This window comes from Candida parapsilosis, contig 005809, assembly GCF_000182765.1.
Source record: "Candida parapsilosis strain CDC317 annotated contig 005809".
Lineage (NCBI taxonomy): Eukaryota > Fungi > Ascomycota > Pichiomycetes > Serinales > Debaryomycetaceae > Lodderomyces > Lodderomyces parapsilosis.
The window spans coordinates 2,284,456-2,309,493 of record NW_023503281.1 but is presented as its reverse complement, the minus strand read 5'-3'; the positions used below and the strand labels follow the sequence as shown (position 1 = coordinate 2,309,493).

Here is a 25,038-nt window from a genome sequence, read left to right as displayed (position 1 = left end):
GTTCATTTGTGAAATTTAAAAAACTGACATTGTTTCAAGCAACAGAAAGAACAAAAAATTAATCATCTTATTATTAACCTGAGAGCAACGAGAAGCCGTATATTCACTTGAGTGCAAACGTCAGAATCTAGTTAATCTACGGTGATAGTATCATATTTTCGCACCAGGAATCAACATAGACTAGTTCACATACAGATTGATTCTCACTTGTGTTGAACGTATTTAGGCACCAATAACAATGGATCTTTTAAAAGACGCTGCTAAAAATTTGAACCTTTATGAGGTTAAGGCATATGTGCGTAAAGCGCAAAATGGTATGTTTTTATCATCCGTTTAATGTTTTAGAAGTAGCTACTAACTCAATTATAGTTGCCATGAATTATACTGAGATTGAATCGAAAGTTAGGGAAGCTACAAACAACGAGCCTTGGGGTGCACCAACAACCTTGATGGCACAGATAGCTTCAGCAACCTACAATTACAGAGAAAGGGAAGAGATCTTGGCATTTATTTTCCGCAGATTCACTGAGAAAGCTGCCAACGAATGGAGGCAGATTTACAAGTCGTTACAATTATTGGACTATTTGATCAAAAATGGAAGTGAAAGAATTATTGATGACGTTAGGTCAAATCTTTCATTGATTCAGATGTTGAAATCATTCCATTACATTGACTCCAAAGGTAGAGACCAAGGTATCAATGTAAGAAATAGAGCAAAGAATTTGATCAATTTGTTGAATGACGATGCGCTAATTAGAAGTGAACGGAAAAAGGCTAGGGCAAACCAGAAAAAATTTGGAGGCGTTTCGTCGGCAGCGTTTGGTGGTGCTTCATCGATTGGAACAGGCTATGGTGGGTCGTCATCCACATTCACCGATGTTGACGACGACGAATTCACCAATAGGGTGTATGGTGATGGTGGGGTGTATGGAGAGAGATATGATGATCCAGCTTCAGCTTATCAAAATGGAGCCACAGGCACAGGCGGAGACCAGTTTGAAGAATACGATGTGCAACCAACTACAAAGACTGCGGTGTCAAAGGCAACGACGAGAGCTTCAAGAGTGAACGCTGGTGCTGCGACAAAATCAAAACCTCAACCAAAGGAGCCCGAAAAAGATCTTTTGGGTGACTTGTTGGGTCTCGACGATGCCCCAAAGCAAACAACAACAAGCAATGCTGGAGATGATGATGACGATGACGATTTCGATGATTTTCAAGCTGCCCCTTCACAGGGTCAAAAACAAAACAATTTGTCCTCCAACTTGACAAGCTTGTACCATCCGCAACAACAGCAGCAGCAGCAAACGCAAACGCAAACTATTCCACAATTCCAGCAATTTCCATCGCAGCAGAGTGTGTTTTCAGGAAATGCATCAACCAATACAGGATCGTCATCTACAGGTCCTGCCAAGAGTTCCAATAACGATGCCTTCTCGTCGTTGTTTCTGTCTGCAAAAACCAAAACTGGTGGTCACAAAACAAGTGGCTCCCAATCAAAAACGGCTACAACTCCTTCATCTACATCCACTCCTGCACCAACAACAACAACACAAAATGATGATTTGTTTGGTGATTTCAGTTCAAACAATCAAACGAAGCCCACATCAAATTCCAATAGTAACAGTAACAATGGAGGTGACGTGGATTTGTTGAGTTTTTAGAGCAAGTTTAAATAGAGAAGGCTATATGTATGTTCAATTTCGTTGTCTGCGTGTGTGTTTTATCATTTGTAGTGTTCGGCTGCAGTGGAGATCCGATTTTAGATCAAAAATTTTCTTCTGCCGAGTTTCAACGGGGAAAGGAAAGAAGCAAAAAGAAAAAAGAAAATAGCGTGTGCAATTGTTCTTCGTAGCAAGGTATTTACATCCCCACTGTTTTCAATCATGTTCAGATCAGCTTTAACTAGAACTGTCAACCCTACCGCTACAAGGTTGTTTTCAACTACCCCAAGAGTTTTGGGAACCAAGGTGTTTTTTCAAACCTCAATTGACGGGGAATTACAACCACCAATTAAGTTTGAATTATACGATGATGTTGTTCCCAAAACAGCCGAAAACTTTAAGGTTTTAGCTACTGGTGAAAAGGGTGTTGGTTATAAAGGATCCATCTTCCACAGAATCATCCCTCAATTTATGTTGCAAGGTGGTGACTTTGAAACCGGAAAGGGATATGGTGGTTATTCTCCTATTTGGGGTAATAAGTTTGAAGATGAAAACTTTGATAAAAAGCACAACAAGCCTGGTTTGTTATCCATGGCTAATGCTGGGCCAAATACTAATGGTTCTCAATTTTTCATCACTACAGTACAAACTCCATGGTTGGATGGTCATCATGTTGTCTTTGGTGAAGTTATTGATGGGTACGATGTTGTTAAGAAAATTGAGAGTTATGGAACTCAATCAGGAACTCCAACTGCAAAAATTGTAATTGAGGAATCTGGTGTAGAACAAGAGTAAATAGGAATATAAATACAATTTGAGATTTAAGTTGCTTTTACCATGCGCTGCTATACATTTTTAGTACTTAAAGATCGGATCTTCATCCACTTTGATCAAATCCTTGGGCAACTTCTTTTTTAATTGTGCTAATTTATCATAATCGCCAGCCAAGATTCTAGCAATAACCAAGTCGTCTCTTTCTCTGATTTCCTTATCAGATTTGTTTTCATTGCTCAAAAACTCCTTTGCCTTGGCAGTGTCACCATGAAAGTATTCTTCCATAGCTCTCAATCTCAACTCCTTTTCTGCCCAATCTGGACCCTCAACTTCCCTTGCTTTCATCTGCGCAGTATACTTGACATAAAGTATATAAGCAAAAACTGGCAACACAATGTAAAAATATGGGATTTCCCATCCTTCAGCTTTTGGTGTTTCTCTAATTATTTTCCACTTTAAACCTCCCGTTTGTTCATCCTTGTATGGAATTTTGTCAATAATTTTACCTGCGTCCTTGGTTACAAACTGGAAATGGTTTAAATCTTGTGAATTATCTTCAAACAATTTTAATTGGTCTCTTGAAACTCCAGGTAATATATAATTCCATTCGGAGTGATTTCTTTTGTAGTATAAATTTTGTAATTCACCTATAGTCTTGAATTCTTCATCTGAAGGTACTCTTGGCGTTCCGTCTGGATTGGTGTAAATCCTCGTTACAGATGGTAATGAGTCTAGTTTTTGACGGATATCCTGTTCTAATTGAAAGTTAAACTTTCCTGGCTTGTACTTTAAAAGTGTTGAAAGTGGGAATTTGAATGTGAACTTCATGGTGGCGGGTTTGCGTTGTTGGCTCCTGTGAAGCTGCAGACAGTGATATTGCCAATTGTGTAGATGCTTGGTGTTACAAGGAACGTACTATGAGAAGGTTCTCAATAATAGGACTTTGATTGTTTTCAGCAAAATTTTATTGGTTCATTTCTCAAAAGAAAAAAAAAAAAAAAAAAAAGAATACGCTTCATATTTGAAAACACACAAGATATGTCGAGGGTAATTAAACACCACGTTCTGCGCTATGTGATTGATTCTCTCACTGAGGTGGAACGTCTTATAATAGGTTAGCACCCAAAGAAAGAAAAGGACAAAAAGAATCGAGATAGTATACCAAGTACAAAGTGGCTAATTTTGTCTCACTAAGACGTAGATGATCGCTTACATCACCCAACGTTGTTCCTCATAAGCTAACCTCATAGTTCAGTTACTTAGATTTGGAGGAGCCAAATCCTCCAAATCCCATGACCTCACTTATATCCGAATTGGCTACCTTCTCTTCCAGCGGTAGCTGAAGTTTCTGCTTCTTTCGACTTCGTAGAAGTTTGCGTCTTTCTGATCGCTTATTCCTCTTCTCGTCTTCAAACTTCTTTCTCATCTCAACGCGTTCGGTAAAAGATGGTCCCAGTCCCAGCCCTTCAACCAGTTGCAAACTTTTCTCCTTCAAGCATTTAGCAACCAAACTCTCCATCATTGACACAACTTCTTTGAGGGTCGCTCGTCTGACCCCTTCATCTAAAAGCTCCGATTTTGTACCCTCATCGGCTGATTTAGTCTGCTGAAATACTTTGCTAACATGTTGTGGTGAATTAAAATGGTCAATCAATGCTAAGTTATCACGAAATGACAAATCACAAACAGGACATACAAAACCAAATCTCTTCTTTGCCCCGAAGGTCGATGTGGATGCTTTGTCTGGGTTTATGAGGTTGAATTTTTGAACAGCGTTTATCGATTCTTCAAGTAACGCATTTCTCTCTTTGATATGAGTTTTGGAGTGATCTATGTCTTTGTCAATTATATATTGGGATGGGGTTGTATCACGATTAACGCTACTTCTTTTTTCTCGAGCTTCTTGAGCATACACGTCAACATTCCAAGTTTGCCGACCATACTGGTCTATAGATTTTTTTTCCAGGTTAGACATGTGATGGTATGGGTGTGAACATGATTTCATATACAATTTTTTTTTTGCGTCCAACGCGTACTTGAAGCTTATAGTTCTCGAGGTATGACTCAATATGACGTTACATCAATGATTAGCAAACCTAAAAGGGACCCTGGTGCTTCGACTGAAAAGCTTTGTAGTACAGATACGTCCGGAAAAGCCATTGCACAGAGGTTAGACTCGAGCTTAATGTCAACTAAGTTTGAACTAGGTTGGGAAACAGTTGGGACACATTTGATTCGAAATATTTCTACGCCACAATTTCCGGGGAAGAGAGTAAAAGTTGCAGCATTTGATTTGGATAGTACATTGATTACGACCAAATCTGGTGCAAAATTTTCAAGAGGACCAACAGATTGGAAATGGTGGTCGACAAATGTCCCAAAAGTATTGTCAAAAACTAACAACGAGGGATATTTGATTGTTATATTTACAAATCAGGGAGCTGTCGTTGTTAACCAAAATAGCAAGTCGTATGCCAATTTGAGGTCGAAGTTGAATCTGGTATATGGAGAATTGGCAAAACGACAAATCAATTCGCTTTACGTGTTTGCTTCCCCAAAAAGGCCCCTGAAAGGGCCCACCTCAAGTGATGAGCAACATAAATCCACAAGGAAACCAGAAATTGGAATGTGGCGGGATTTGGAGAATGCACTAGCTATGCAGGGGAAAACAATTGACTACAAAGAAAGTTTTTATGTGGGTGATGCAGCTGGTAGAAAGCAGGACTTTCTGGATAGTGACATCAAGTTTGCCGAAAATGCAAAGATAGATTTCAAGACGCCGGAGGAGTTCTTTAAGGACAATGGCTTAGAATGAGTTGCCCAAAAATAAATGAGTTAAAAGCTTATCAAAGTTGTATTCAATCTTTCGACCTTACTATGTACATCTTGGTCAATACTCTATCTACAAGAGATCACCCTAGTAATCCTCCAACATAATCTCCTCAAATTTCGCATCCATTTCATCAAATTTGGACACCAATGATTTCGATTTACCAACGGAGTCAAAATATCCTTCAACATTTCTGATACTTCTCACCTCCTCATCATTTTTGTGCTTTGGTAACTCGTTCAACATATCAAAGTGTAATACTAAACACCTGCTGATATCAGACACATCATTTTCGAATTTGATGGCTTCACTAGTAGTTTGTGGATAATTCTTGATGATGTAATTAGTGTCAAAAGTACCTTCTCTGGTATTCATTAAAAAATTGATATGGTTCTTCAAAATTGCAGTAATCAAACCTGGAGGGTATGGTTTGTGTGAGGAATCCAAATCATTGAGCAAGGCTGAATATCGCTTCGTTTCATCAGCTTTTTCATCGGCAACCAACTTTGAAGGATCAAGAACGACAATTTTCCTTGATGGGTCTGCCTTTTGCAAACTAGACTTTATATTCTCCAACTCTTCATCCGAATAAATATAAGGAATGACATAAAATTTATATTTCGAATTCAAATCGGGACCAATTAATTTGTGTCTTCTTTTTATTCCGGTGCTCTTTTCGTATTCCTCAAACTCACGTTCTGTCATATATTGCTTTGGTTTCTTCTTGTCTACTTGACCGGAAACAAACCAAATTGCAACCCAAGACACTGCCACCAAGTACAAAATGTACCTGATTCTTGGTTCCTTTTTCGTTTTAGACAAGTCTTTATGAACAATGACATAGTTTCTGCGACAGGCTTGAAGTGGCAACTTAGATGCCCCTCCCAAACGTAGGTTTAATCTCGGGGTGAGAGTTGACCTTCCCAATTGCGCAAGCCTAAACATGGATATAAATCACGCTATTTCGAATTGGTGTGCAAAGTGGTTTTGTCAAAGAAAAAAATCATCTGGTTAATCAAAAGTTTTAGCTGGAAATTTTTTTTTTTTCACACATCTTTAGAGGACTTTCCAGAAACCCCAACCAAACACCATGCCAACCTCGTTAGTAACTTTATCGAGATTCTGTGCTCATATAAAAAACTGTCACAATGTGACGCTAGCCAAAACTGCCGTCCCATACAACAGAACCAATTTACAAGTGGCTATCCAATTATACAACCAAGGATTTATCTCAGGTATACAACGAGGATCAAATACTGGCCCTGATTTGGTACCTACTGATGTAACTCCAGATAACATAAATACCAGAAGGATATGGTTGGACTTGAAATACAGAAACAATTTACCAGTGATTTCAAAGATCGAAATGGTGTCCAAACCAAGCAAAAAAGTTGAGCTTAGTGCAGAAGATGTAAAGACTTTGGCATCAGGAATGAAGGTGAGGAGGATTGATCAGTTACAACCAGCTGAATGTTTGTTTATTGAACATGAGAATCAATTGTATGAAATTAACGATGCTGCAAAAAAAGGGTTGGGTGGACAAGCTTTGTTTAGGGTAAGGTAGAGACTAAAAAGTAAAAAACTTGTAAATATACACACACTATACTTGTGATGCTATATACTACTTTTCTTTTTTCTCAAAGTACGGCTTTGGTTGAGTTGGGACTGCTCCAGCTTCGCATATCCACTTGCCAACCTTTCCAAATCATCAATTTTTCTCTAAAGTCTTCAATGGAGCTAAACTTGCTCAAATTTTGTTGCGATGATGATGCGTAGTCATTAGTCGTAAATAATGGTTTTGCCGGTTTGTACATCGGTGCTTTGTGCGAGGATGTCGACTTGTTTGAGCTTGGTGATTGTGATGATATCGCATTCCTCTTTAATTGTTCATTTTCAGACCTCAAATCAGCGATGGTATCGTCAAGATCCATTTTGGATAGTTTGAGATCCTTGACCTCTTTGCGCAAGACAGCGATTGTTCTCTTTTGTTCTTCAATTGTCTTTTGCAATTCTTCAATAACCAGGGAGTCGGATTTTATAGAATCCAAATCATGTGACGATAGAGGAACTGAGGGGCTCTCTGTTTGTGTCCCTTCCGCTGCGGTGTCCTTCTCCTCCTCTATCGTTTGCTTATTCTCTGGCTTCCTGTCTTCATCTGCCACTTCGACGCTCTTTTCCTTTTCCGCAAAATTGTCGGACTTCTTCTCTTCCTTTTGCTCCACTGAGTTCTCATCGAACGCACCTGATCCACTCTTCACTTCTTCAAGAGGTGTATCCTCCTTACTCTCACTAACATCACCCTTGTCTTTTTGCTCATCTTCATCATCGGCATTTGTATCCTCTTTCTTCGCCTTCTTTTTCTTGTCCTTTTTCTTCTTCTTTTTCAACTCCTCAAACTTCTTCCTAGCTGCTTCCAATCTCTGTTCTTTGGTCAATTCTGACTCTTCTTCTTTTTCAATTGGCTTTGATTCTGCCTCAGACATGATGGTGTATATCTCTAGTTGATACTACAAGATTGTTGGTACACTAGGTGTGGGCTTTTTGGAACACGACTTTTATTTTTTCTTTTGGTGAGAATTGGAATCAACAGAATCTACGTCTTGCAAGTTTCTATGTAATTTGTCCTCCAACTCATGAAGTTCACAATTGTGTTGAGTTGGCAGTCACATAAAAGTGTTGGTTTTTACATACACAACATATGTGCTCCGACGCTACTTGTTTCTCATCCTTCTTTTGGGTGTCCCCATTTAATCCAGGATATTAATTATCAAAAAGAATACGGATTGGGGAAAACGTAGACCGAATCTTTCTGAAAGTTCGTTCCAAATGAAGCAGTCGCGCGTAGGTCACTATTGGTATCATTTAGCAAGGTGCAAAAATACTTTCATATACGATAATGGGTCTTTGCATTTAATCGACAGAACACAAAATTGAGTAATCTTGTAGCGGGATTCTCGATCCGCTTTGAGGAATCGCAAATCCATCCCTTAGAGGTTTTAAAAAATACACTTTTTTGTATTCTCAGATGAGTCAATTTACATCAAGTTTAGAAGCATTAGATTGATTCAGACTGAAAAACACAGCAGGTGGATCAAAGATATCGCGAATTTGATGACTTCAATATCCTCATTATCAATCACAGTTCCGCAACAAGTTATCCACTCATCATCTCATCATAGCCCAAATGAAAGCAGATTCATAGACGTCCACGATATTGAGCTACAAGATGTTGGTCAAGCGTACGCAGATGCCAACAAAGCATCAGGACTGCAGTATGATTCCTACCATCAACAGACCCATCAGCTAGGCACGTCAATGAGGAGACGTCGATTCAGTAACGCTACAAATATTACCAACAATTCAGTCGCATTAATGTATGGTAGTGAGGCTAATCCCAATGAATTCCCCGAAGGCGGAAGAGATGCATATTTGGTTCTTGTTGGATCTTTCATTGGTTTGGTTGCTGACTTTGGCATTCCCAACGCATTAGGAGCAATAGAGTCGTACGTCTCCGCGAACCAATTGAAAGATGTGTCTAAGGCTGATGTGGGTTGGGTATTTTCATTGCATTTGGGTGTAATGTATCTTGGGGGAGTGGTATTTGGTGAGTTGTTTGACATGTATGGTGCAAAGAAGCCGTTGATAGCTGGTACAATATTGATGTGTGCTGGTTTATTCTGCACCGCAGAATGCACAAAGTTGTATCAATTTGTTTTGAGCTTTTCAGTTTTGACAGCTATTGGCACTAGTGTGGCTATGTCACCCTTGATTGGTGCCTTGAGTCACTGGTATTTAAAAAGAAGAGCAATGGCCTGCTCAATCGCCACTATTGGTGGGTTAGTCGGTGGCTCTTGTTTTGCTATCATGTTGCAACAGTTGTATGACAAAGTTGGCTATAAGAATGCAATAAGGGTATTGAGCTGTATTTGCTTTTTTTGTATGAGCTGTGCCATTTTGTTGGTTCGGGAGAGGAAGGTTAGGACGAGTGAAAATTCAATGGGCAACGTCGCAAGCAATGGAAGTGCTCGTGGTTCCACAGACATGGAGCTGGAAGAAGAGGAAGAAATTGCAGTTGTTCATGAAGAAGGCATTGATCAACACGCTTGGTCGAAGATAACTGGATTCTTTAAAGGTGCATTAGATTTTTCAGTGTTGAAGGATATGAAGTTTGTGTCATTGACTTGGGGTGTGTTTCTCGCTGAGGTCGTTTCCATGACAACTTTGACATATTTGGGATCGTATGCTTTGGAGTACGGCGTGAGTGACACACTGTCATATTTGTTGTTGACCATCATCAACGTTTGTGGTATTCCATCGCGATTACTCTCGGGAATATTTGCCGATATTTATGGAAGATTTAACATGATGATGATTTCATCAACATTTACTACCATATTCATATTTGGTCTTTGGTATCCTGCAAAGAGTGCATCGTTGTTGTATGCTTTTGGAGTGATGTTTGGCATATCTTCATCGGCTGTGATCTCTTTGATACCAGCGTGCACGGGTCAAATATGCTCTTCAGAGAGGTTTGGTAAAGTTTACGGCACATTGTATTTCTTTTTGGGAGTATTAACAATATTGGGTATGTACTTTGCTACTTTAGTGATTGCAGGAGGATCTAAAAGCAATTACAGTAATTTTGTTTTATTTGAAGGAGCTTTAAGTACAGCATCTATATTGGTATGGATATGGGCCAAATATAGTGCTGTTGGATGGAAATGGTGCAAGTTTTGAAAATCATTGTTAAATAGAGTAACTGCTAATTTGTTTTCACCATTGTGTTACATTGTACATCTTTATGCCAACCTCGCTTCTGTTTGTATCGGCTCGAAGCTCGGATATGCAACGGCTTTATAGATCTTTAGACAATTTCCAAAGACTAACTGCTTAACCTACAAGGTCTTATGATTGGACAACCAACAATGTAACTGCCAGAGTACTTTAATTAAACGAAATTTTGTGCAAATATATGCAGTTGTCCGTTTCCATTGGTTTTAGAACCAATTTTTTTTTTCGTAAAACAAGATTTAGGCGAAATTTGTGGTGTATTCTTAGCTTTGGTATGTCTCTGATGATATTGCCGCATGACCACAGGAAGATATATGTTGCACTATGTATTGTACGTTTGTCTAATTAGGTTTGTCCTAATTGGTTGGTGGCCTTTTATATAGCGACATACCTTGATGGTTATTCACTAATTCTCCTTTTCTTAAAATGGTTGGCTTTGTACCATTTTCAATGAACATACGGCGTCAAAGTAACGGAAAAATGGCTCCGATGAGTTTTTCCCTTCTCAAAAAGAATCTCGCCAGATGCTCTCCACGAGAAAAAGAACCGATGAGCTTGGCAGGGGGGAAGAGGCATAATGACGGCGACAAGACATGTCAAAATTAGTACTAGCCAAGCTTTCAGATGCAAGATGATATAATACGTCTAGGATGTAATGTGTTTGCATGCGTGAGTATTTTTTAATGATAACCATCAAGGTATGTACATAAATCTATCACAAAACGCAATTTGCTAAAACTTTAACTATTTTTCATTCTATCTTTTTACTCTCTTTTTTTTCAGTTTCTATAATATGAATATAAAGGGTATTCTTCAATTATACTTTCACTATTAAAGCAAACTAGGTCAAAAAAATCATTTGTTTTGGGTACTTTAGCTATCACAAAATACACAAGGACACCCACGATTTACGCTTTGATTCTGTACGGCATCCAATTTAAACACAATAACCACAATAGTTTTACGAAAACAGGCATCTTTATTCATTTTCCAAAAGTTTTGACAACGAATCGTTTGATATAAAAGGGTATTGATATTCCAACTTATCTCATTCTGTTCAAATTTCTAAACCATAAATTAGTGCTTATTTTAATTATTGATTTATACCATATCAGCACTTCAATATCAAAAATTATACTACCATGAGTGAGCAAAGCAGTATAGGTGCATTATTTGAGTATTTAAACAAACGAGACGAATGCGAAAGTGGTAATGACTACGACGGTGAGCAACTTGGTGCTCGTATTTCAGCTATTTTCGTTATTATGGTCACTTCAGCTTTTGGTGCATACTTTCCCATCCTTTCGTCAAAATATTCATTCATCAGATTGCCATGGTGGTGTTTCTTTGGGGCAAAGTATTTTGGAAGTGGTGTCATTGTAGCAACTGCATTTATTCATTTATTGGAACCAGCTTCTGACGCTTTGGGAGACGAATGTTTGACTGGTGTTATTACGGAGTATCCATGGGCGTTCGGTATCTGTCTAATGACGTTATTTGTATTGTTCTTTTTCGAATTGGTGGCTTATCGTATGATTGATAGAAAAATCAGTGCAATGAATGATGATATTGAAGAAGCTGATGCTGCAGATGCAGGTCACTCTCATTCCCATTTTGGTGACGAATCATTATACGTAAAGAAAAAAGTCGACCCAAAAAAGGATGAAGTAGAGGATGACGCTGAACTTGAAGAATCTGGCCACGAGACAGATAAGCAGGCCAACCCATATCCAAATCATTTTCAACATGGACACGAACATCAAGACCCAAGTGTTATGGGCACTCCAGTCAACAATCAAAGTAAAGAACAATATTATGGTCAATTGCTAAATGTTTTCGTCTTGGAGTTTGGTATAATCTTTCACTCAGTGTTTATTGGTTTGTCGTTGGCTGTTGCAGGTGATGAATTCAAAACCCTTTACATTGTCTTGGTCTTTCATCAAATGTTTGAAGGTTTGGGTTTGGGCACCAGAATAGCAACCACCAACTGGGACAAGCACAGATTATCACCTTGGATCTTAGCACTCGGTTACACTCTTTGTACCCCAATCGCTATCGCCATTGGTCTTGGTGTAAGACACTCGTATCCACCAGGATCAAGAAGAGCTTTGATTACGAACGGTGTTTTTGATGCAATCTCTGCTGGTATTTTGGTTTACACTGGTCTTGTTGAATTGATGGCCCATGAGTTTTTGTACAGTGGAGAATTCAAGGGACCAAATGGTTTCCGTAAAATGTTGATTGCTTATTTCGTTATGTGCTGGGGTGCGGGTTTGATGGCTTTGCTAGGTAAGTGGGCATAAGATTATGTAACAATAGAATTCAATCACGGTACTTTTATAGAATCTTTAATTAAAGCTTTTGGTCAAACTGATTGAAGTGAGGAGTAGCCATTTTCTATTGGACTGGATAAAATCTCCGGTCGGAGATCGCGCTACCATTGTACGATTAGGTTTTAGATCCACATCGAAAGAAAAGTGACTGCCATTCGAAGAGAATCTTCTCAGTCACCACTCACATCATCACAGACATGTTCCTGACAAGAATCACCATCAGCAAGCTCTGTCCATTCTCTGCTCGGCCATCAACTCAGTTTCTACGCTACTATTCAGTCCCACCAAAGTTTGCTGAACAATATCGCGGACCACCAAAACTTCCCAAACACGAACAAGAGGAATTTGAAAGGTTACAGAATATAGCCCAATCTCAAATTGCTATTGAGGATTATAATGATCGGTTACTAGCTGCACAGCGTGAAGCAGCAGCTGCAGCAAGTGGCTCGACTAATCACGACACAGATAATGAAGTGAAACCCCCTGTAATCAATGACAACTCAGATATTGGTACTTTTGCTTATTTGAAAACGATCCCTGAATTCGAAGGCAACGTGAACCCAAATACAGGTGAAATTGGGGGACCAAAGCAAGATCCGTTGAAACAAAGTGATGAATGGACATACAATGGACGTACCATTGACTTTTGATGACGGTTTCGTGTATTAAATAGGATTAATACATAGAGTGGAGCTTTAAATGCTGTGATTTCTACCCTTCTCTACTTTGTGTATGGCTATTACGTAGATGCACAAAAAGTATCGGGTCTTCATAAAAAAATAAAACGTGTAGTCAAGAGTTTCAAAGAACCAGAGATGGACTTTGATCCGTTGTCCTTGTACACCCCTTCTGCAAGCACTGCTATAGAGCATATCATCCATGACATCACATCATTTAAAGGTCAACAACTGACCCCAAGTCATTGCCGGACCTCTTGCGAGGAAATGACACTGGAATACAATGAAGAGAATGAGGATGATCTAATACCGCTTCACATTTTAGACTTACCTATGCTACGTTTACAACCACCATATCCTGTTCTTGTGGCTATCTTAAAACTCATGGCACCTGATGAAGTGCTCAATTTTCAACAAAACCGAAACGAACATGACGTCAAGCCTGATGAAGAGACGATTTTCAGTGAAAAATTGGTTTCACCAGTACAACTCGAGAATGCTGTATCGTGGCTAGTGCAAAATTGCCCTCGTTTAAGTACCCTGAAAAAGTTAAGCCTTGTACCGGCCTTGTCACTGGGGTTGCGTGCAAATTCTGCAAATGACTATAATGCATACATCACTCGAATCGTGTCCAATGAACTCTCATGGATGACCGATGCCGAAAGAGACGAGATACACTCGTTGGCTAGTTTGAGGATAAGTGAAAATTGTGGACGCATGGCGCAGCCTCAGCTCAAGAGGAAGATCTATTTGTCTAATCTAGAGCAATATGACAGACAATACATCTACTTGAACGAACCCTCAATGACAAATGACAACTTAGGATTAAAGACTTGGGGAAGCTCGCTTATCCTTGGGTCAAGGTTATTACGTGCGGGCAAAGTGAGCTCAAATTTAGGAGAGCCTGTCCTTGAGTTAGGCTCTGGCACTGGTCTTGTGGGGATTTGTTGTTGTTTAATGGGAATGGAAACAACCCTCACAGATCTACCCCAAATTGTCCCCAATTTGCGAAAAAATATCGAGTTGAACAAGTTGGAAGACAAAACCACTTGTGTCGAATTAGACTGGTCGGCGCCAGAAAGATCACCCGTGTACGAGAAAACTTTTGCCACTGTAGTAGTTAGTGATCCAGTATATTCAAGCCAACATCCATATTGGGTCGTTAATATGATCGAAATGTTTCTAAGCCATAGCATAAATGACGATACAACTCCAAACGCGTTGATTGAAGTTCCATTGAGACCCAAATTCGAAAACGAGCGTCAATTGTTGTGGGATTTAATGCTGGAAAAATTTGTCGAAGTAGAGTCTGATATTGAAGACGGATGTGATGATTTTGGGGATATGAAGTTTTGCTACAAGCGGTATATCAGGAAATAGAATACATAAAATGTGTAATGGGTCTGTAAAATCTATAAATAGTTCTTCAACTTCTTCAACTTCTCAACTGCCTCTTCCAAAACAACATCGTCTTTGCACACAGCGAATCGAACACAATTTTCTAATCCGTTACCGCGTCTTCTCTCTTCAATTAAAAACTCTGTCGGTGGGATCCCCACAACACCAATTTCCTTAATCAACCAATAGGCTAATTTGAAATCCAAAGTTCCTCTACTGGATATAGCTTCAGGAAATTCATAGTCTGAAGGAATCTTTAACTTGGATAAATTGACCAAAAGGAAATAACCACCTTCGGATACGGTGTATGGTAAGCCCAAATCATCAAACACCTTAGTGAACAATTCATACTTTTTCACGTACTCGTCCTTCACTTTGGTAAAATAGTCGAGCTTATCTGCTTGTTCAAATGCTTGTGCCACTGCTTGCTGCAATGGATGAGGGGTTGAAAAGCAAATTCTCGTATGAGCAGCGGCAACATATTTGATCAATGAAGCTGGTCCTTGGATATAACCAACTCTCCATCCTGTAGCTGCAAAAGATTTACCTGCAGACCCAACTGTCAATGTACGCTCTTTCAATTCAGATAGGGATTTCAAATTTGCAGGTCTTGGGAACTCTGGTGTAAAGTACAAGTTTTCGTAAACTTCGTCACTAACCAAAATCAAATTATGTTTGATCACCAACTCACCAATCCTGTGTAACTCCTCATTGGTAAAGACTTTACCGATTGGATTATGAGGCGTATTGATGACAATTAACTTTGTCTTGTCATTGATACTGTTTTCTAATTGATCCCAATCGATTTCCCAATCTGAGGCATTGACGGTTTTAGTGTCCAATTTTTTCGGATACTTTATCTCAACATATCTCACCTTAGCACCAGTCATTTCAATGTTTGGAATATATTGATCGAAAAATGGCTCAAAGACAATTGCTTCATCTCCTGGAGTCAAGAACCCAAAAAATACGGCAAACATACCTTCGTTTGCTCCCGTAGTAATTTGCACTTCATCAACTGGTACATCACGGCCATAGCTTTTGGAGTAATGTGCTGCAACCTGTTTCAACAAATTGGGGTTTCCTTTCGCAGGCGCATACTGATTATATTGTGGCTTTGTCAATGCATCATCAACAGCTTGGATAGCAAAATCTGGTGGACTATATGAAAAAAACCCTTGCCCCAAGTTAACTATTTTGGTGTCTGGGTTTGCTTCTTGTGCTGCAGCCGCAGTCTCGTTAATCAAGGACCAAATATCCTTTTGTCCTGGTTTGAGGTTAAAGTATGGGTTGTGCAAAGAAGCAGGATCAGATTGTCTTGATGTTGTCATTGAGGATGTAAATAATCTTGTGAAAGGTCTATAGGTGGGATACCTTTTCAACATATAGCGGAGAAGTGGCCAAATGTTGTCGATAAAGTATAAATTTTCCAATTGGTGAAAAAAAAATTGTGCTCAATCTCGTTTGATAACGCAAAATCTAAACGCCGCAAATAATTGCCCGATAAGGAAAGTGTGGCTGTATCAGAAACTACGAGCGTAGATAGAGGTACAGAGTCGTTTTGCTTCGTATATTTATAGGGATCAACTCCTGTTTGTAATGTGATGCCATTGTGTTCTCAAAAAGACACGGGTGTAACAGAAATCAAGAATTGTGTCAACTAATTCTCCTATTTTTCAAGCTGGCATAGTCTTAGTACAAATCTTAGCACAGCCATCGATGTCTCAAACCACACGAAAATAACAATTTTACGAGGAAATAAGAACAAAATCGTCTTTGTACGATATCCTCACTCAGCTGACACTTCAAGGAAAGCTCTCAACAATAGTGGTCTCGGAGTTGAGAGGACCACACGCCAAGCTTTCTTCATAAAAAACAACACCTCCATATTTTGGAACATAGGTCAACCAACGGTCGCAATAAAGAGCAAAACTCAATGGTTTATTTTTAGAATCCTGTTTCGGGATTTGCCAATATCAATTTTTCAAAAGCCTTGTCTATTTTTAGAATAGATATTCCGCCGAGAATTAAAGGTGCGCGGAAATCTGATTTTGCAACAATAAAGCAACTGCGCTTTTATTGGAGCTATTGTTTGGTAAAACTCCCGTCTTCCAATTGTTGAGTCAAAACGGTATAAATAGAGCTCCGAATCCTTGTAATGGCCATCAACCGTCCTGTTGTGCATGCTTTAATTTACAAGACACAATCCCCACCATGATTGCAAGATTAAGGAATTTATTCACCCCTCCACAAAGTGTATATTTTGATGCCCCAGAGGACTACAAAGAGGACGAGTTTGGGTTAAAACGAACTGTTAGTCAAGATCTAGACATTTTTTCAAACAATGCTACTGGCACCCGTCTTCCTCCATTTAATGCTCATCTCACCACTAGAGTCAATATTCTTGCTTTACAAGTATATTATGGTAAAACTAATCCATCGAAATACTTGAAGCAATGTGATGATGTCCAATTCATTGAATTTGCAACCAAAATCAGGCTGCGCATTGTTCTCCTGGTTCAGAAGTTGGTGAGGCTTGTGATTGAAGTTGCTGAAGCGTGGAATAATACATTGATGTTTAGTAATGAGGTTATTGGATTCATTATACAACAAAGCAATCAATTCATTGTTGGTTCTCCATTCGAAATAGATTTGGTCGAACCTTTTTGCTTGAGTCTTTTTGCTGATTCAAAGATTATTGAACAAGTTGAAAAATTGCACAAATATATCAGTAAGCCGAAGTTTAGAAAATTCAGAAGGGATATTAGTACACGCGTGGCTTCAGTTTTCAATTTAATGGTTGACCCGGGGGAATTTGCCAACGACTTGGTCTCGAGGTTTATGGCTTTATGGATGTTTGCATTGTTAGATATAAATTAAATGAAATGAATATGCAGAGCTCTATAAATTACTCTATCAACTATACTACAGAAATTTTTGAATTGTCAAAATTATATTGGAAGCCTTCTGATACCAACCAATTTTTTAAAGTTGGGTTCTTGTGAATCACTTCACATGCATACCCTGTCACTAATAAGCCAGGTGGTCTCGACCCACACAGCTCTACCACGTCTCCAAGCTTCTCCAACGTTGTGCGAATCACTCGTTGATCAGGACAAGTTGCACGTTCAACAATTGCCACAGGTAAATTAGGTGACCATCCCTTTTCCTTGACCAATACTGGGACTAGGTCAACGATCCTGTGTAACGCCATAAGGAAAATTGTAGTTCGACTAGGGTCAAACGAAGGTAGATTTGGCACGGCTCCCTTTCTACCAGTACCAGTACAAATTAACACTTGATCAGCAACATCTCGATGAGTCATTGGTATACCTGCAACTACTGGTGCTGCCAATGCTGATGATATTCCCGGGATCACAATAGGTTCGTACCCGTGTTGAGCAAAATAGTTGTACTCCTCCCCACCACGTCCAAAAATATACGGATCTCCCTGTTTCAACCGCAACACAAACTTTCCCTTTTCAAGAGCCTCTAACCCCATTGTCAAAAGTTCCTCTTGTGCACGCTCCGCATTTCCAGGAAACTTACGAGCAATAAACAATTCTGGGCCATGGTTTTTCGGAATTAAATCAAGGACTTCTTGTGGGACTAATTTATCAGCTAAAATCAAATCAGCTTGGTGGATAGTTTGCAATGCGCCCAAAGTTAATAATGCAACGGAGCCTGGTCCACTTCCAACTAGGGCAATTTTACCACTCTTTGGGATCAGGTCCACATCAATCCTTTGTTTGTTATCATTGCGCTTGTGTTTGTCATAAGCAAATCGTAAATCTTCAATGGATAATGTAGCTAATTTCGATAATGGATAGTATTCGACAATCTGTGAAAGCCATCGGTTTCTTCTCCCTTTGACTTCCTCCTGTGTTTGATTGAATTCGTGTACTAGTGAGTTGAATTTGTGTGTGTTTACAGAGTCATCATCGTCGTCTCCAATCTCGAAACTCACTTCATCCTCGAGTTGAATTTGTCGACGTAGTTCACCAACTTTGTCACAGATAGCATCTATGTCTCCTGGCAACTTATGCACAATTTCCCTCTTTAACCTTGATGCTAATTTGCACCCCTTTCCATTTGTTGTTACTCCAAGTTGAAAGTCACCTTGATTGTAGGATGATAATAGTGTGAATGTGCAAAATTCTGGTGAGTCAGTTATGTTTATAGGTATCCTCAATCGTTGACACTTTCTGAAAATTCCTTCCTTCAAATCCCTCTGATGCTGTGGAAGAGTAACAAATACTCGATCAATAATGTTGTCCACCTCATTGCGACCAATATTTCTTAAATAGTATTCAATATTAGATGCATAGTCTGAGTCATTAATAACCTGGAGCTTGCCATTAGATGCTTGTTGCTTAACGCTCGAAGGTAGATCAAATTCTTCTGGAATCAAAAGTATGGGGTATGCATTTGACTCTATTATTGAGTTGATTCGTAGGTTGGTCACATTGGAGTAACCAACTAATAGTATTTTTTCTCCTCGAGTATTTAACGATGCTAATAGATTAGTCATGTTAATCGTGGACAGCTTTGACGAGTTGCTCCTTACTGTATTATTAGTTGCAAAAACTTTTCAATTCATCAAACCCTGTTCCTCTTGATGTTTTATCTAAAATTTTCATTACGTAATCGAGATTTTTTATTTCTCTTAGTAAAGAAAGTGTGATATTACGCAATTTGAAAAGCTGCGCTTACATAGGTATTATGTGATATAAGGTTATTTCTTATGTAAGCAATATATCCTGCATATAGGTGACTTTCTCATCGCTAGAATGGGATGATTTTGACCCTTTTCAAAGGAAGCGTTATACTGACAACCTACAAGAGTCACCAAAACAAAAAAATGGCTAAACGTACATTGGGATTGGGCAAAGCAGCCAAAGCAAAGAAACAGAAACTTGAAAGCGAGCCAAATACCAACGATAAAAGTTCATCTGAAGATTCAACAAATCAATTGACAGTGGAGCTACCTGAAGAAGTTGATGCTGATGATGAAATCTCCCAATTGAAAGGTCTTTACAAAGCATATATAAACTCGGATCGTGATAATGAGCTAATAGTCAATGGTATTATTCACGAGTGTGACAGATTGTTGCGTAATCAAGAAGAGGGTGCTGCATTACCACCCACTTTTTACAAAATTTACTCAATCGCTTTGAGCGAACTCGCCAACTTCCACATCGACGATGTTAAGCAAATCAAGGAATATTTCGGTGCTAGTTTGGAAAGAATTGAAACTGGGTTAGAGAAATACCCTGGTGATGTTGAATTGTTGCTTACTCGTTCCAAAATTTTAATAAATCAAATTGTTTTGCAATTTGTATCGCAATTAAAATTGAGTAGTGAGAAAGATGAGGCTAATGTCAAGGAATTGTTGGACAATGCATTGAAAGTGTATGAGCTGGCAGAACAGAAGGCAAGTGATTTATCAACATTTGATGCCTTCAATAATGATGAATATTTTGACATTTTGGAAGCAGTGGATGACTTGTTAGATATTGTTGATAATTTTGGCAAAGATGAAGCGGGTGACAACGACGATGAAGAGACAGAAGTAGATGGAAAAAATGAGAGAAAAGATGATAAAGATGGCAGACACTTCGATGATGAAGTCGATGATGATGATGATGATGGTGGGGTTGAATTAGAGGAGACTCACCCATTATATCCAATCAAAAACACTGATGAGTACAATCAATGGTGGAGAGATCATACAATCAAATACCTCGAAAACTTAAATAAAGTAGAATCCCCCTCTGAGTCTTTGATCAGAGAAGTGAACCAAAGATTGGGACAATCGTACTTGCAGGAATCAGAAATTCCAACCAATGTATACACTACATTGAAATACGACGAGGACTATGCAGGCTTGGAAGAGTTGGAAGGTTTAACTTTATATCAAGCGCAAGACATTGCCAAAGATCTCATACACAAGGCATTGGGTCATTTAAAGAAAGCCGAGGACAAAGAAGAGCCTGAATCTTGGGTGAATATAGCTGAGGCAATGATCACGTTGGGAAATTTATATGAATTGGATTCAAAAGAGCAGGAGCAGTTGTATGATGAGGCAGAGACAATTTTAAAGAAAGCAAACAACGCCACCAATGGGAAGTATCAAGATGTGTTGGAGAATCTCTTGGCGAATCAGTAAAAAGTATCTAGGGTAATAACAATTTGAAATTATTCACTACAATTTTTCATGATAAACTTCGTATGATTAAAAAACTACTCTCTATACCGGATAAGCTAGGTTAATCGTAACTACACACACATAGACCCGCATTGCAACCCCGACTAAACCCTACTTGCAATTGTACTTTCATTTTGCAACTTCATAGCATTTGACTCGTGTGCGTCATCCTTGCAATACTGAAGACCAATGCACATATGGTCCTCCAATAATCTATGTTTGGCACAAAATTTACCTTGACAATGGGAGCAAGTGCCAACCATTCTCAAAGGTGCGGAATTGCATGATTTGAAAGAACACTTGTTCTTTTTCTTGGTCTTTTTGATTGCGGTGGAAGTGGTGGAGGACGAAGACGTAGAAGTGATCGATGCGAGGTTGTTGGACGAAACTTGCGGCGATATTGGTGGAGTGTCTGTGCTTTGTGCCATCAATATAACTTGTATGGACTCATTCTCTGGTTTCATGTCCAATGACGACAACGGTTCGTTGTGTGGTTGTAGTTTCTGCCCATTAAATATCAACTTGAAATCTTTGGGGAGTGGGGATGGTGATGCAACTTTAACGCTGTTTCTCAAATCTTCGACTGTTGAGTTGTCGGGGATGGTGACTTGGAACGATGATTCAGTGGATAATCTGATTGTGACTTTCATTTGTGATAAAAAGGAGGTTGCTGTGTTGGTAGTGGAGTACTCGTATTTGAATCGAAATAAGGGGTATATATATTAATGTATTGTAAATGGGTGTATTTGGGTAAAAAAAGATGAGTGGGAGGATATCAAGCGGGATATTAGTTGTTGAAATGTAGTAGTTATATTACGATAGTAGCGGATGGGTAGCGTGGGTGGCAAAGTGAGCAAAAATGAGAGAGAGAGAGAGAGAGAGAGAGAGTCACTACACAAAAGAAAAAGAAACCCACATACACAGAAACACAGAAAGACTGACTCTAAATTTCTTTTTCTTAAATTGTCTCATTTGATTGTCGCAAAAAATAAAAATATCAATGTCGTGTGACACACTCTCACATTCCAATACAATCTCATGCTTGTCCACCCACCAGTCATTGATTTCGCAACCATCGGAATTGGGGATCATTAAAAAAGAGTAATGTCGAAAAGAGGTAGTAATTTCAAAACGTAACCTGTACTTATCTCTATAAAACAAATCAACCCATGACATGTATATACCCAAATTCAATAATTATTTCTAGCTCATACCGAGCCATTCCTTTTTCATCATCTTCGTAAAAGCCAAATATACCCTCCAAATTAAGTGGATGATTTGTTCGGCCTCTTTTTTGTATGCTGTTATATCAACTCATTTGCATTGATTGAATCCCTAACAACTTTGTTCTTCACATCACCCAACACCACCGATTTAAACTCACGCTTGCTGTGGTATACGTTGTTTGCATCATTGGATTGAGCAGTTTGTACATCTCGTTTGGTTTCTGCAGCTTGTGTACCAGCACCAACTGTTTTGGCTTTCAAATCGAGATTTGCTGGAATTATGGTTGATAAAACTAATGGTAGGATGAAAAATATGGTTGAGTGCATAGTTGTCAATTGTATGTAAGAATTGGATGTGGGTAGTAGCTTAATGTGATATAGTCAGCTACTTCATCATTACTTTTTGAAGTTATTTGTATCAATATATATAATTGTCTACTTTGCCCCGGTTGCAACACTGCCTCCCAAATTAGGAAATAATTTTTCTCTTTGGTGCCTTCATTGTGTGCAAATCTAGAACAATAGTGCGATTGGAACTCACGTTTCATTAAGGTCGCGCCAAAAAAAAAAAAAAAGAGCAACGCCTCCCCCTGGGGAGCACGAATCCTTTTGTTTTCTCACACCGCAAATCGCATTGTTTTCTGCTTTTTTTGTTTTTTTCGTGCTGGATGTTTTTTTTTTTTCCATCTCCCCTTGCAATCTATATTTTTCCTAAACAGGCGAAAAATAGTGAGATTGTGAAACACAAACGAAACCATTTCATTGCTCTTTTGCAACCCACGAGGAGAGGAGAGAAAGCCTTGCAATGAATAAAACACAGGAAAGCTTCGAAGGCGTAGTTTCGATTTAGAGAGAGCATACAGTTGCATTATTACAATCATCATTCATGCCAACCTTTTCGGTATTTTACCTAACCCTACTCCAAATTCGAATACTTTTCCTTCATTGCTTTTCTTACTCTCATTTTGGGACCATCGGTAGATTCTGTTTCACGGTTCAATTCTTCAACTGTTTCGTCATTTGTTCCACTATGGCGCTCTCTCAGTTCCTCCTCCCTTTCAATCTCTTCTGACTCCTTTGTAAGATTCACGTCATTAGCTTGTTCCAAGTCTGCTGCTGCGAAAATAGGAATATCAGACAAATTCAGCAAATTGAAATCCAAAGATGAAGCACTAGTTTGTCTTTGTAACTTGCTGAATTGAGTCTGTGCTTGTTGTTTTTGAAGAGTGATAAGATCAAACTCTTCTTCATCGGTGGGACCATTGTACTGTTTGTAAAATTGTTCAAAATCATCAAACATTCCTGGACCAAATTTGTTACAGAACAAATTCACTCTTTCGCGTAGCTCCTCCCTGGTTTGTTTCAATTTCTCAATTTGAAACCTATCTTCACTGATACTCAACATTGAAAGAAATAATGGTGCGAGAGATTTGTAGTAATCAATACCAATCTCCCCCATTCTCAAAGAAGCATAAGTTGTCAATACTGCCCAGCCATAAAAGTAGATAAAGATTATCCAAATTGAAGGTTGGTAATCACCCAACACTTTAGACTTGACGATGAAAATTGTACCGATAACCGACCAGAAAATGTACAACATTGGCGCCAACACCATGGCCACAAGAATCTTCCACGTACTCAAAACATCCTTGGCTTTTATTTTCACCACCGATGCCGCCAACGCCTCTTTTGCCTTCTTTCTTGAAATCCTGCGAGAAATTATAAATACAGGACTGAATAAAAATATACCTGGTAAACTGAGACCCATAAATAATGAAAACTTGAAAAATCTGGTTACAAAGCGCCAAAAATTGACAAGTCTATTTGAACGGTCCAAAGATTCAACTTGATGATCATGTAAATTCAATGCCCTCAATTTCTTGTTATAGTCCAATACCGCTTCTTTTAGTTCCTTGACGTCTGGTTGATCTTTGTATTTCTCGTACCCTTTGATTAGTCTTCTATTCATTTCAATCACCATGGGGAGTGGAATATTGTCACGATTTCCAGAGGTGTACAATCTTCGAGCAGCCTGTAACACCATCAAAGTTTCATAGTCGTTGCATGTCATGGTAACTTCCTTCAATCCGAGAGTAATAGTCTTTAACAACTTATCCACTGCCTCTCTTGAATTCATCTCATATTGTTCAGCCATTTGTTCGTCCACAACAATTGGTTTCCCAAACTCAATGACAACTCTTGATCTAAACTTGTGTGGGTGAAAGTAACTCAACCCAACGGGGACGATGCTAACTGGCACCACCTCTTCATGTTCCGATTTACCATTTTTTATTGCTTCAATTTGCTGTGCTATAGCACCCAATGCCATAATTGCAACACCTGGTTTCAATGGCAATAAATCAGGACGATCATGAGAACCCCCTTCGGGAAAAATACCCAACACTTTCCCATCATTCAAATGGGTGAATACATTCTGGAAAACAATGTGATTGTCAATGTGGGGTGCAATTTTGAATTCAGTACCATCGTGCAATTTCTCATCAATTCTTTGTTGAATCTCTTCCCTCGGGGAGGTGAATGGTTTCTTTAGTAAAAGTTTCTCGTCATCAAATATTTCCTGTATTGAAGAATTACCTAACGAATTGGGTAACCCGATCAAGCCCTTTACTTGACATTCACTAGTAAACTTAGTGCCTGAGCCTCGAATAACTCGATCATCCTCCTTGTCAACAAATATCTTGCCCGTACCCTTTTTCAACAAATCTTGGGCTCTTTCGACTGGAATTGCGCTACATAGTTTGGCAGCTTCGCCAATGATCCTTCTATTATACGACTTTTGTGCAATTAAGAAGGCAATACGTCGACCCAGGTGCTCCTTGACTTTGGCCATAACTACCAAACCATCAACGAATTGGTTATGGTGAGGAGCAATCACAAATATCACTGGTCCTCTTTGGGGGATGTTGAAACTTCCTCGTGATTGAACATCACGAAAGAATGTGTGGATGACTAAATTGAAAAACCATAATACTAAATCATACGATAATAGTTTGACGATTAGGATGATATAGTATGAAGCTGGCCTTGACTTGGCTTTGTGGGGTAAGGAATTGCCTTGTTTTGTTCTGAATTCGAGTGGTTGATTCTCTTTGCCCATGATATATCTTTGACAAGGG

The 25,038-nt window shown here is 39.0% G+C and overlaps 19 protein-coding genes across 19 annotated transcripts; 10 read left to right on the top strand and 9 right to left on the bottom strand. All coding sequences in view use genetic code 12, as the record gives it.

Annotated features, from left to right (window-relative positions):
* Nucleotides 1–238: 238 nt before the first annotated feature.
* ENT3 (Ent3p) lies at nt 239–1,664 on the top strand (the record flags this gene model as incomplete). The annotated part of the gene is made up of 2 exons (XM_036810028.1): nt 239–314; nt 370–1,664. 2 exons carry the CDS (start codon nt 239–241, stop codon nt 1,662–1,664), a joined length of 1,371 nt encoding a protein of 456 aa, XP_036666606.1.
* Nucleotides 1,665–1,886: 222 nt separating this feature from the next.
* CPR3 (peptidylprolyl isomerase) lies at nt 1,887–2,459 on the top strand (the record flags this gene model as incomplete). Its single annotated transcript, XM_036810027.1, has 1 exon — nt 1,887–2,459. The coding sequence occupies one exon, from the start codon at nt 1,887–1,889 to the stop codon at nt 2,457–2,459; it is 573 nt and encodes a 190-aa protein (XP_036666605.1).
* A 60-nt stretch (nt 2,460–2,519) lies between these two features.
* Nucleotides 2,520–3,266, bottom strand: CPAR2_210810 (uncharacterized protein; the record flags this gene model as incomplete). Its single annotated transcript, XM_036810026.1, has 1 exon — nt 2,520–3,266. One exon carries the CDS (start codon nt 3,264–3,266, stop codon nt 2,520–2,522), a length of 747 nt encoding a protein of 248 aa, XP_036666604.1.
* A 427-nt stretch (nt 3,267–3,693) lies between these two features.
* CPAR2_210800 (U4/U6-U5 snRNP complex subunit) lies at nt 3,694–4,413 on the bottom strand (the record flags this gene model as incomplete). Its single annotated transcript, XM_036810025.1, has 1 exon — nt 3,694–4,413. One exon carries the CDS (start codon nt 4,411–4,413, stop codon nt 3,694–3,696), a length of 720 nt encoding a protein of 239 aa, XP_036666603.1.
* An 84-nt stretch (nt 4,414–4,497) lies between these two features.
* Nucleotides 4,498–5,253, top strand: CPAR2_210790 (polynucleotide 3'-phosphatase; the record flags this gene model as incomplete). The annotated part of the gene is made up of 1 exon (XM_036810024.1): nt 4,498–5,253. One exon carries the CDS (start codon nt 4,498–4,500, stop codon nt 5,251–5,253), a length of 756 nt encoding a protein of 251 aa, XP_036666602.1.
* Nucleotides 5,254–5,355: 102 nt separating this feature from the next.
* On the bottom strand, nt 5,356–6,213 carry CPAR2_210780 (uncharacterized protein; the record flags this gene model as incomplete). The annotated part of the gene is made up of 1 exon (XM_036810022.1): nt 5,356–6,213. One exon carries the CDS (start codon nt 6,211–6,213, stop codon nt 5,356–5,358), a length of 858 nt encoding a protein of 285 aa, XP_036666601.1.
* A 145-nt stretch (nt 6,214–6,358) lies between these two features.
* On the top strand, nt 6,359–6,832 carry CPAR2_210770 (mitochondrial 37S ribosomal protein MRPS8; the record flags this gene model as incomplete). Its single annotated transcript, XM_036810021.1, has 1 exon — nt 6,359–6,832. One exon carries the CDS (start codon nt 6,359–6,361, stop codon nt 6,830–6,832), a length of 474 nt encoding a protein of 157 aa, XP_036666600.1.
* Nucleotides 6,833–6,905: 73 nt separating this feature from the next.
* On the bottom strand, nt 6,906–7,751 carry CPAR2_210760 (uncharacterized protein; the record flags this gene model as incomplete). Its single annotated transcript, XM_036810020.1, has 1 exon — nt 6,906–7,751. The coding sequence occupies one exon, from the start codon at nt 7,749–7,751 to the stop codon at nt 6,906–6,908; it is 846 nt and encodes a 281-aa protein (XP_036666599.1).
* Nucleotides 7,752–8,379: 628 nt separating this feature from the next.
* Nucleotides 8,380–10,005, top strand: CPAR2_210750 (uncharacterized protein; the record flags this gene model as incomplete). The annotated part of the gene is made up of 1 exon (XM_036810019.1): nt 8,380–10,005. One exon carries the CDS (start codon nt 8,380–8,382, stop codon nt 10,003–10,005), a length of 1,626 nt encoding a protein of 541 aa, XP_036666598.1.
* A 1,196-nt stretch (nt 10,006–11,201) lies between these two features.
* On the top strand, nt 11,202–12,362 carry ZRT2 (low-affinity Zn(2+) transporter; the record flags this gene model as incomplete). The annotated part of the gene is made up of 1 exon (XM_036810018.1): nt 11,202–12,362. The coding sequence occupies one exon, from the start codon at nt 11,202–11,204 to the stop codon at nt 12,360–12,362; it is 1,161 nt and encodes a 386-aa protein (XP_036666597.1).
* Nucleotides 12,363–12,589: 227 nt separating this feature from the next.
* Nucleotides 12,590–13,042, top strand: CPAR2_210730 (uncharacterized protein; the record flags this gene model as incomplete). The annotated part of the gene is made up of 1 exon (XM_036810017.1): nt 12,590–13,042. The coding sequence occupies one exon, from the start codon at nt 12,590–12,592 to the stop codon at nt 13,040–13,042; it is 453 nt and encodes a 150-aa protein (XP_036666596.1).
* Nucleotides 13,043–13,207: 165 nt separating this feature from the next.
* On the top strand, nt 13,208–14,449 carry CPAR2_210720 (S-adenosylmethionine-dependent methyltransferase; the record flags this gene model as incomplete). The annotated part of the gene is made up of 1 exon (XM_036810016.1): nt 13,208–14,449. The coding sequence occupies one exon, from the start codon at nt 13,208–13,210 to the stop codon at nt 14,447–14,449; it is 1,242 nt and encodes a 413-aa protein (XP_036666595.1).
* A 32-nt stretch (nt 14,450–14,481) lies between these two features.
* CPAR2_210710 (kynurenine--oxoglutarate transaminase) lies at nt 14,482–15,798 on the bottom strand (the record flags this gene model as incomplete). Its single annotated transcript, XM_036810015.1, has 1 exon — nt 14,482–15,798. One exon carries the CDS (start codon nt 15,796–15,798, stop codon nt 14,482–14,484), a length of 1,317 nt encoding a protein of 438 aa, XP_036666594.1.
* An 883-nt stretch (nt 15,799–16,681) lies between these two features.
* CPAR2_210700 (uncharacterized protein) lies at nt 16,682–17,347 on the top strand (the record flags this gene model as incomplete). Its single annotated transcript, XM_036810014.1, has 1 exon — nt 16,682–17,347. The coding sequence occupies one exon, from the start codon at nt 16,682–16,684 to the stop codon at nt 17,345–17,347; it is 666 nt and encodes a 221-aa protein (XP_036666593.1).
* Nucleotides 17,348–17,387: 40 nt separating this feature from the next.
* On the bottom strand, nt 17,388–18,998 carry MET1 (uroporphyrinogen-III C-methyltransferase; the record flags this gene model as incomplete). Its single annotated transcript, XM_036810013.1, has 1 exon — nt 17,388–18,998. The coding sequence occupies one exon, from the start codon at nt 18,996–18,998 to the stop codon at nt 17,388–17,390; it is 1,611 nt and encodes a 536-aa protein (XP_036666592.1).
* Nucleotides 18,999–19,328: 330 nt separating this feature from the next.
* Nucleotides 19,329–20,636, top strand: CPAR2_210680 (uncharacterized protein; the record flags this gene model as incomplete). Its single annotated transcript, XM_036810011.1, has 1 exon — nt 19,329–20,636. The coding sequence occupies one exon, from the start codon at nt 19,329–19,331 to the stop codon at nt 20,634–20,636; it is 1,308 nt and encodes a 435-aa protein (XP_036666591.1).
* Nucleotides 20,637–20,779: 143 nt separating this feature from the next.
* CPAR2_210670 (uncharacterized protein) lies at nt 20,780–21,325 on the bottom strand (the record flags this gene model as incomplete). Its single annotated transcript, XM_036810010.1, has 1 exon — nt 20,780–21,325. The coding sequence occupies one exon, from the start codon at nt 21,323–21,325 to the stop codon at nt 20,780–20,782; it is 546 nt and encodes a 181-aa protein (XP_036666590.1).
* Nucleotides 21,326–21,979: 654 nt separating this feature from the next.
* Nucleotides 21,980–22,228, bottom strand: CPAR2_210660 (uncharacterized protein; the record flags this gene model as incomplete). The annotated part of the gene is made up of 1 exon (XM_036810009.1): nt 21,980–22,228. The coding sequence occupies one exon, from the start codon at nt 22,226–22,228 to the stop codon at nt 21,980–21,982; it is 249 nt and encodes an 82-aa protein (XP_036666589.1).
* A 589-nt stretch (nt 22,229–22,817) lies between these two features.
* Nucleotides 22,818–25,019, bottom strand: SCT2 (bifunctional glycerol-3-phosphate/glycerone-phosphate O-acyltransferase; the record flags this gene model as incomplete). Its single annotated transcript, XM_036810008.1, has 1 exon — nt 22,818–25,019. One exon carries the CDS (start codon nt 25,017–25,019, stop codon nt 22,818–22,820), a length of 2,202 nt encoding a protein of 733 aa, XP_036666588.1.
* Between the last annotated feature and the right edge of the window lie 19 nt (nt 25,020–25,038).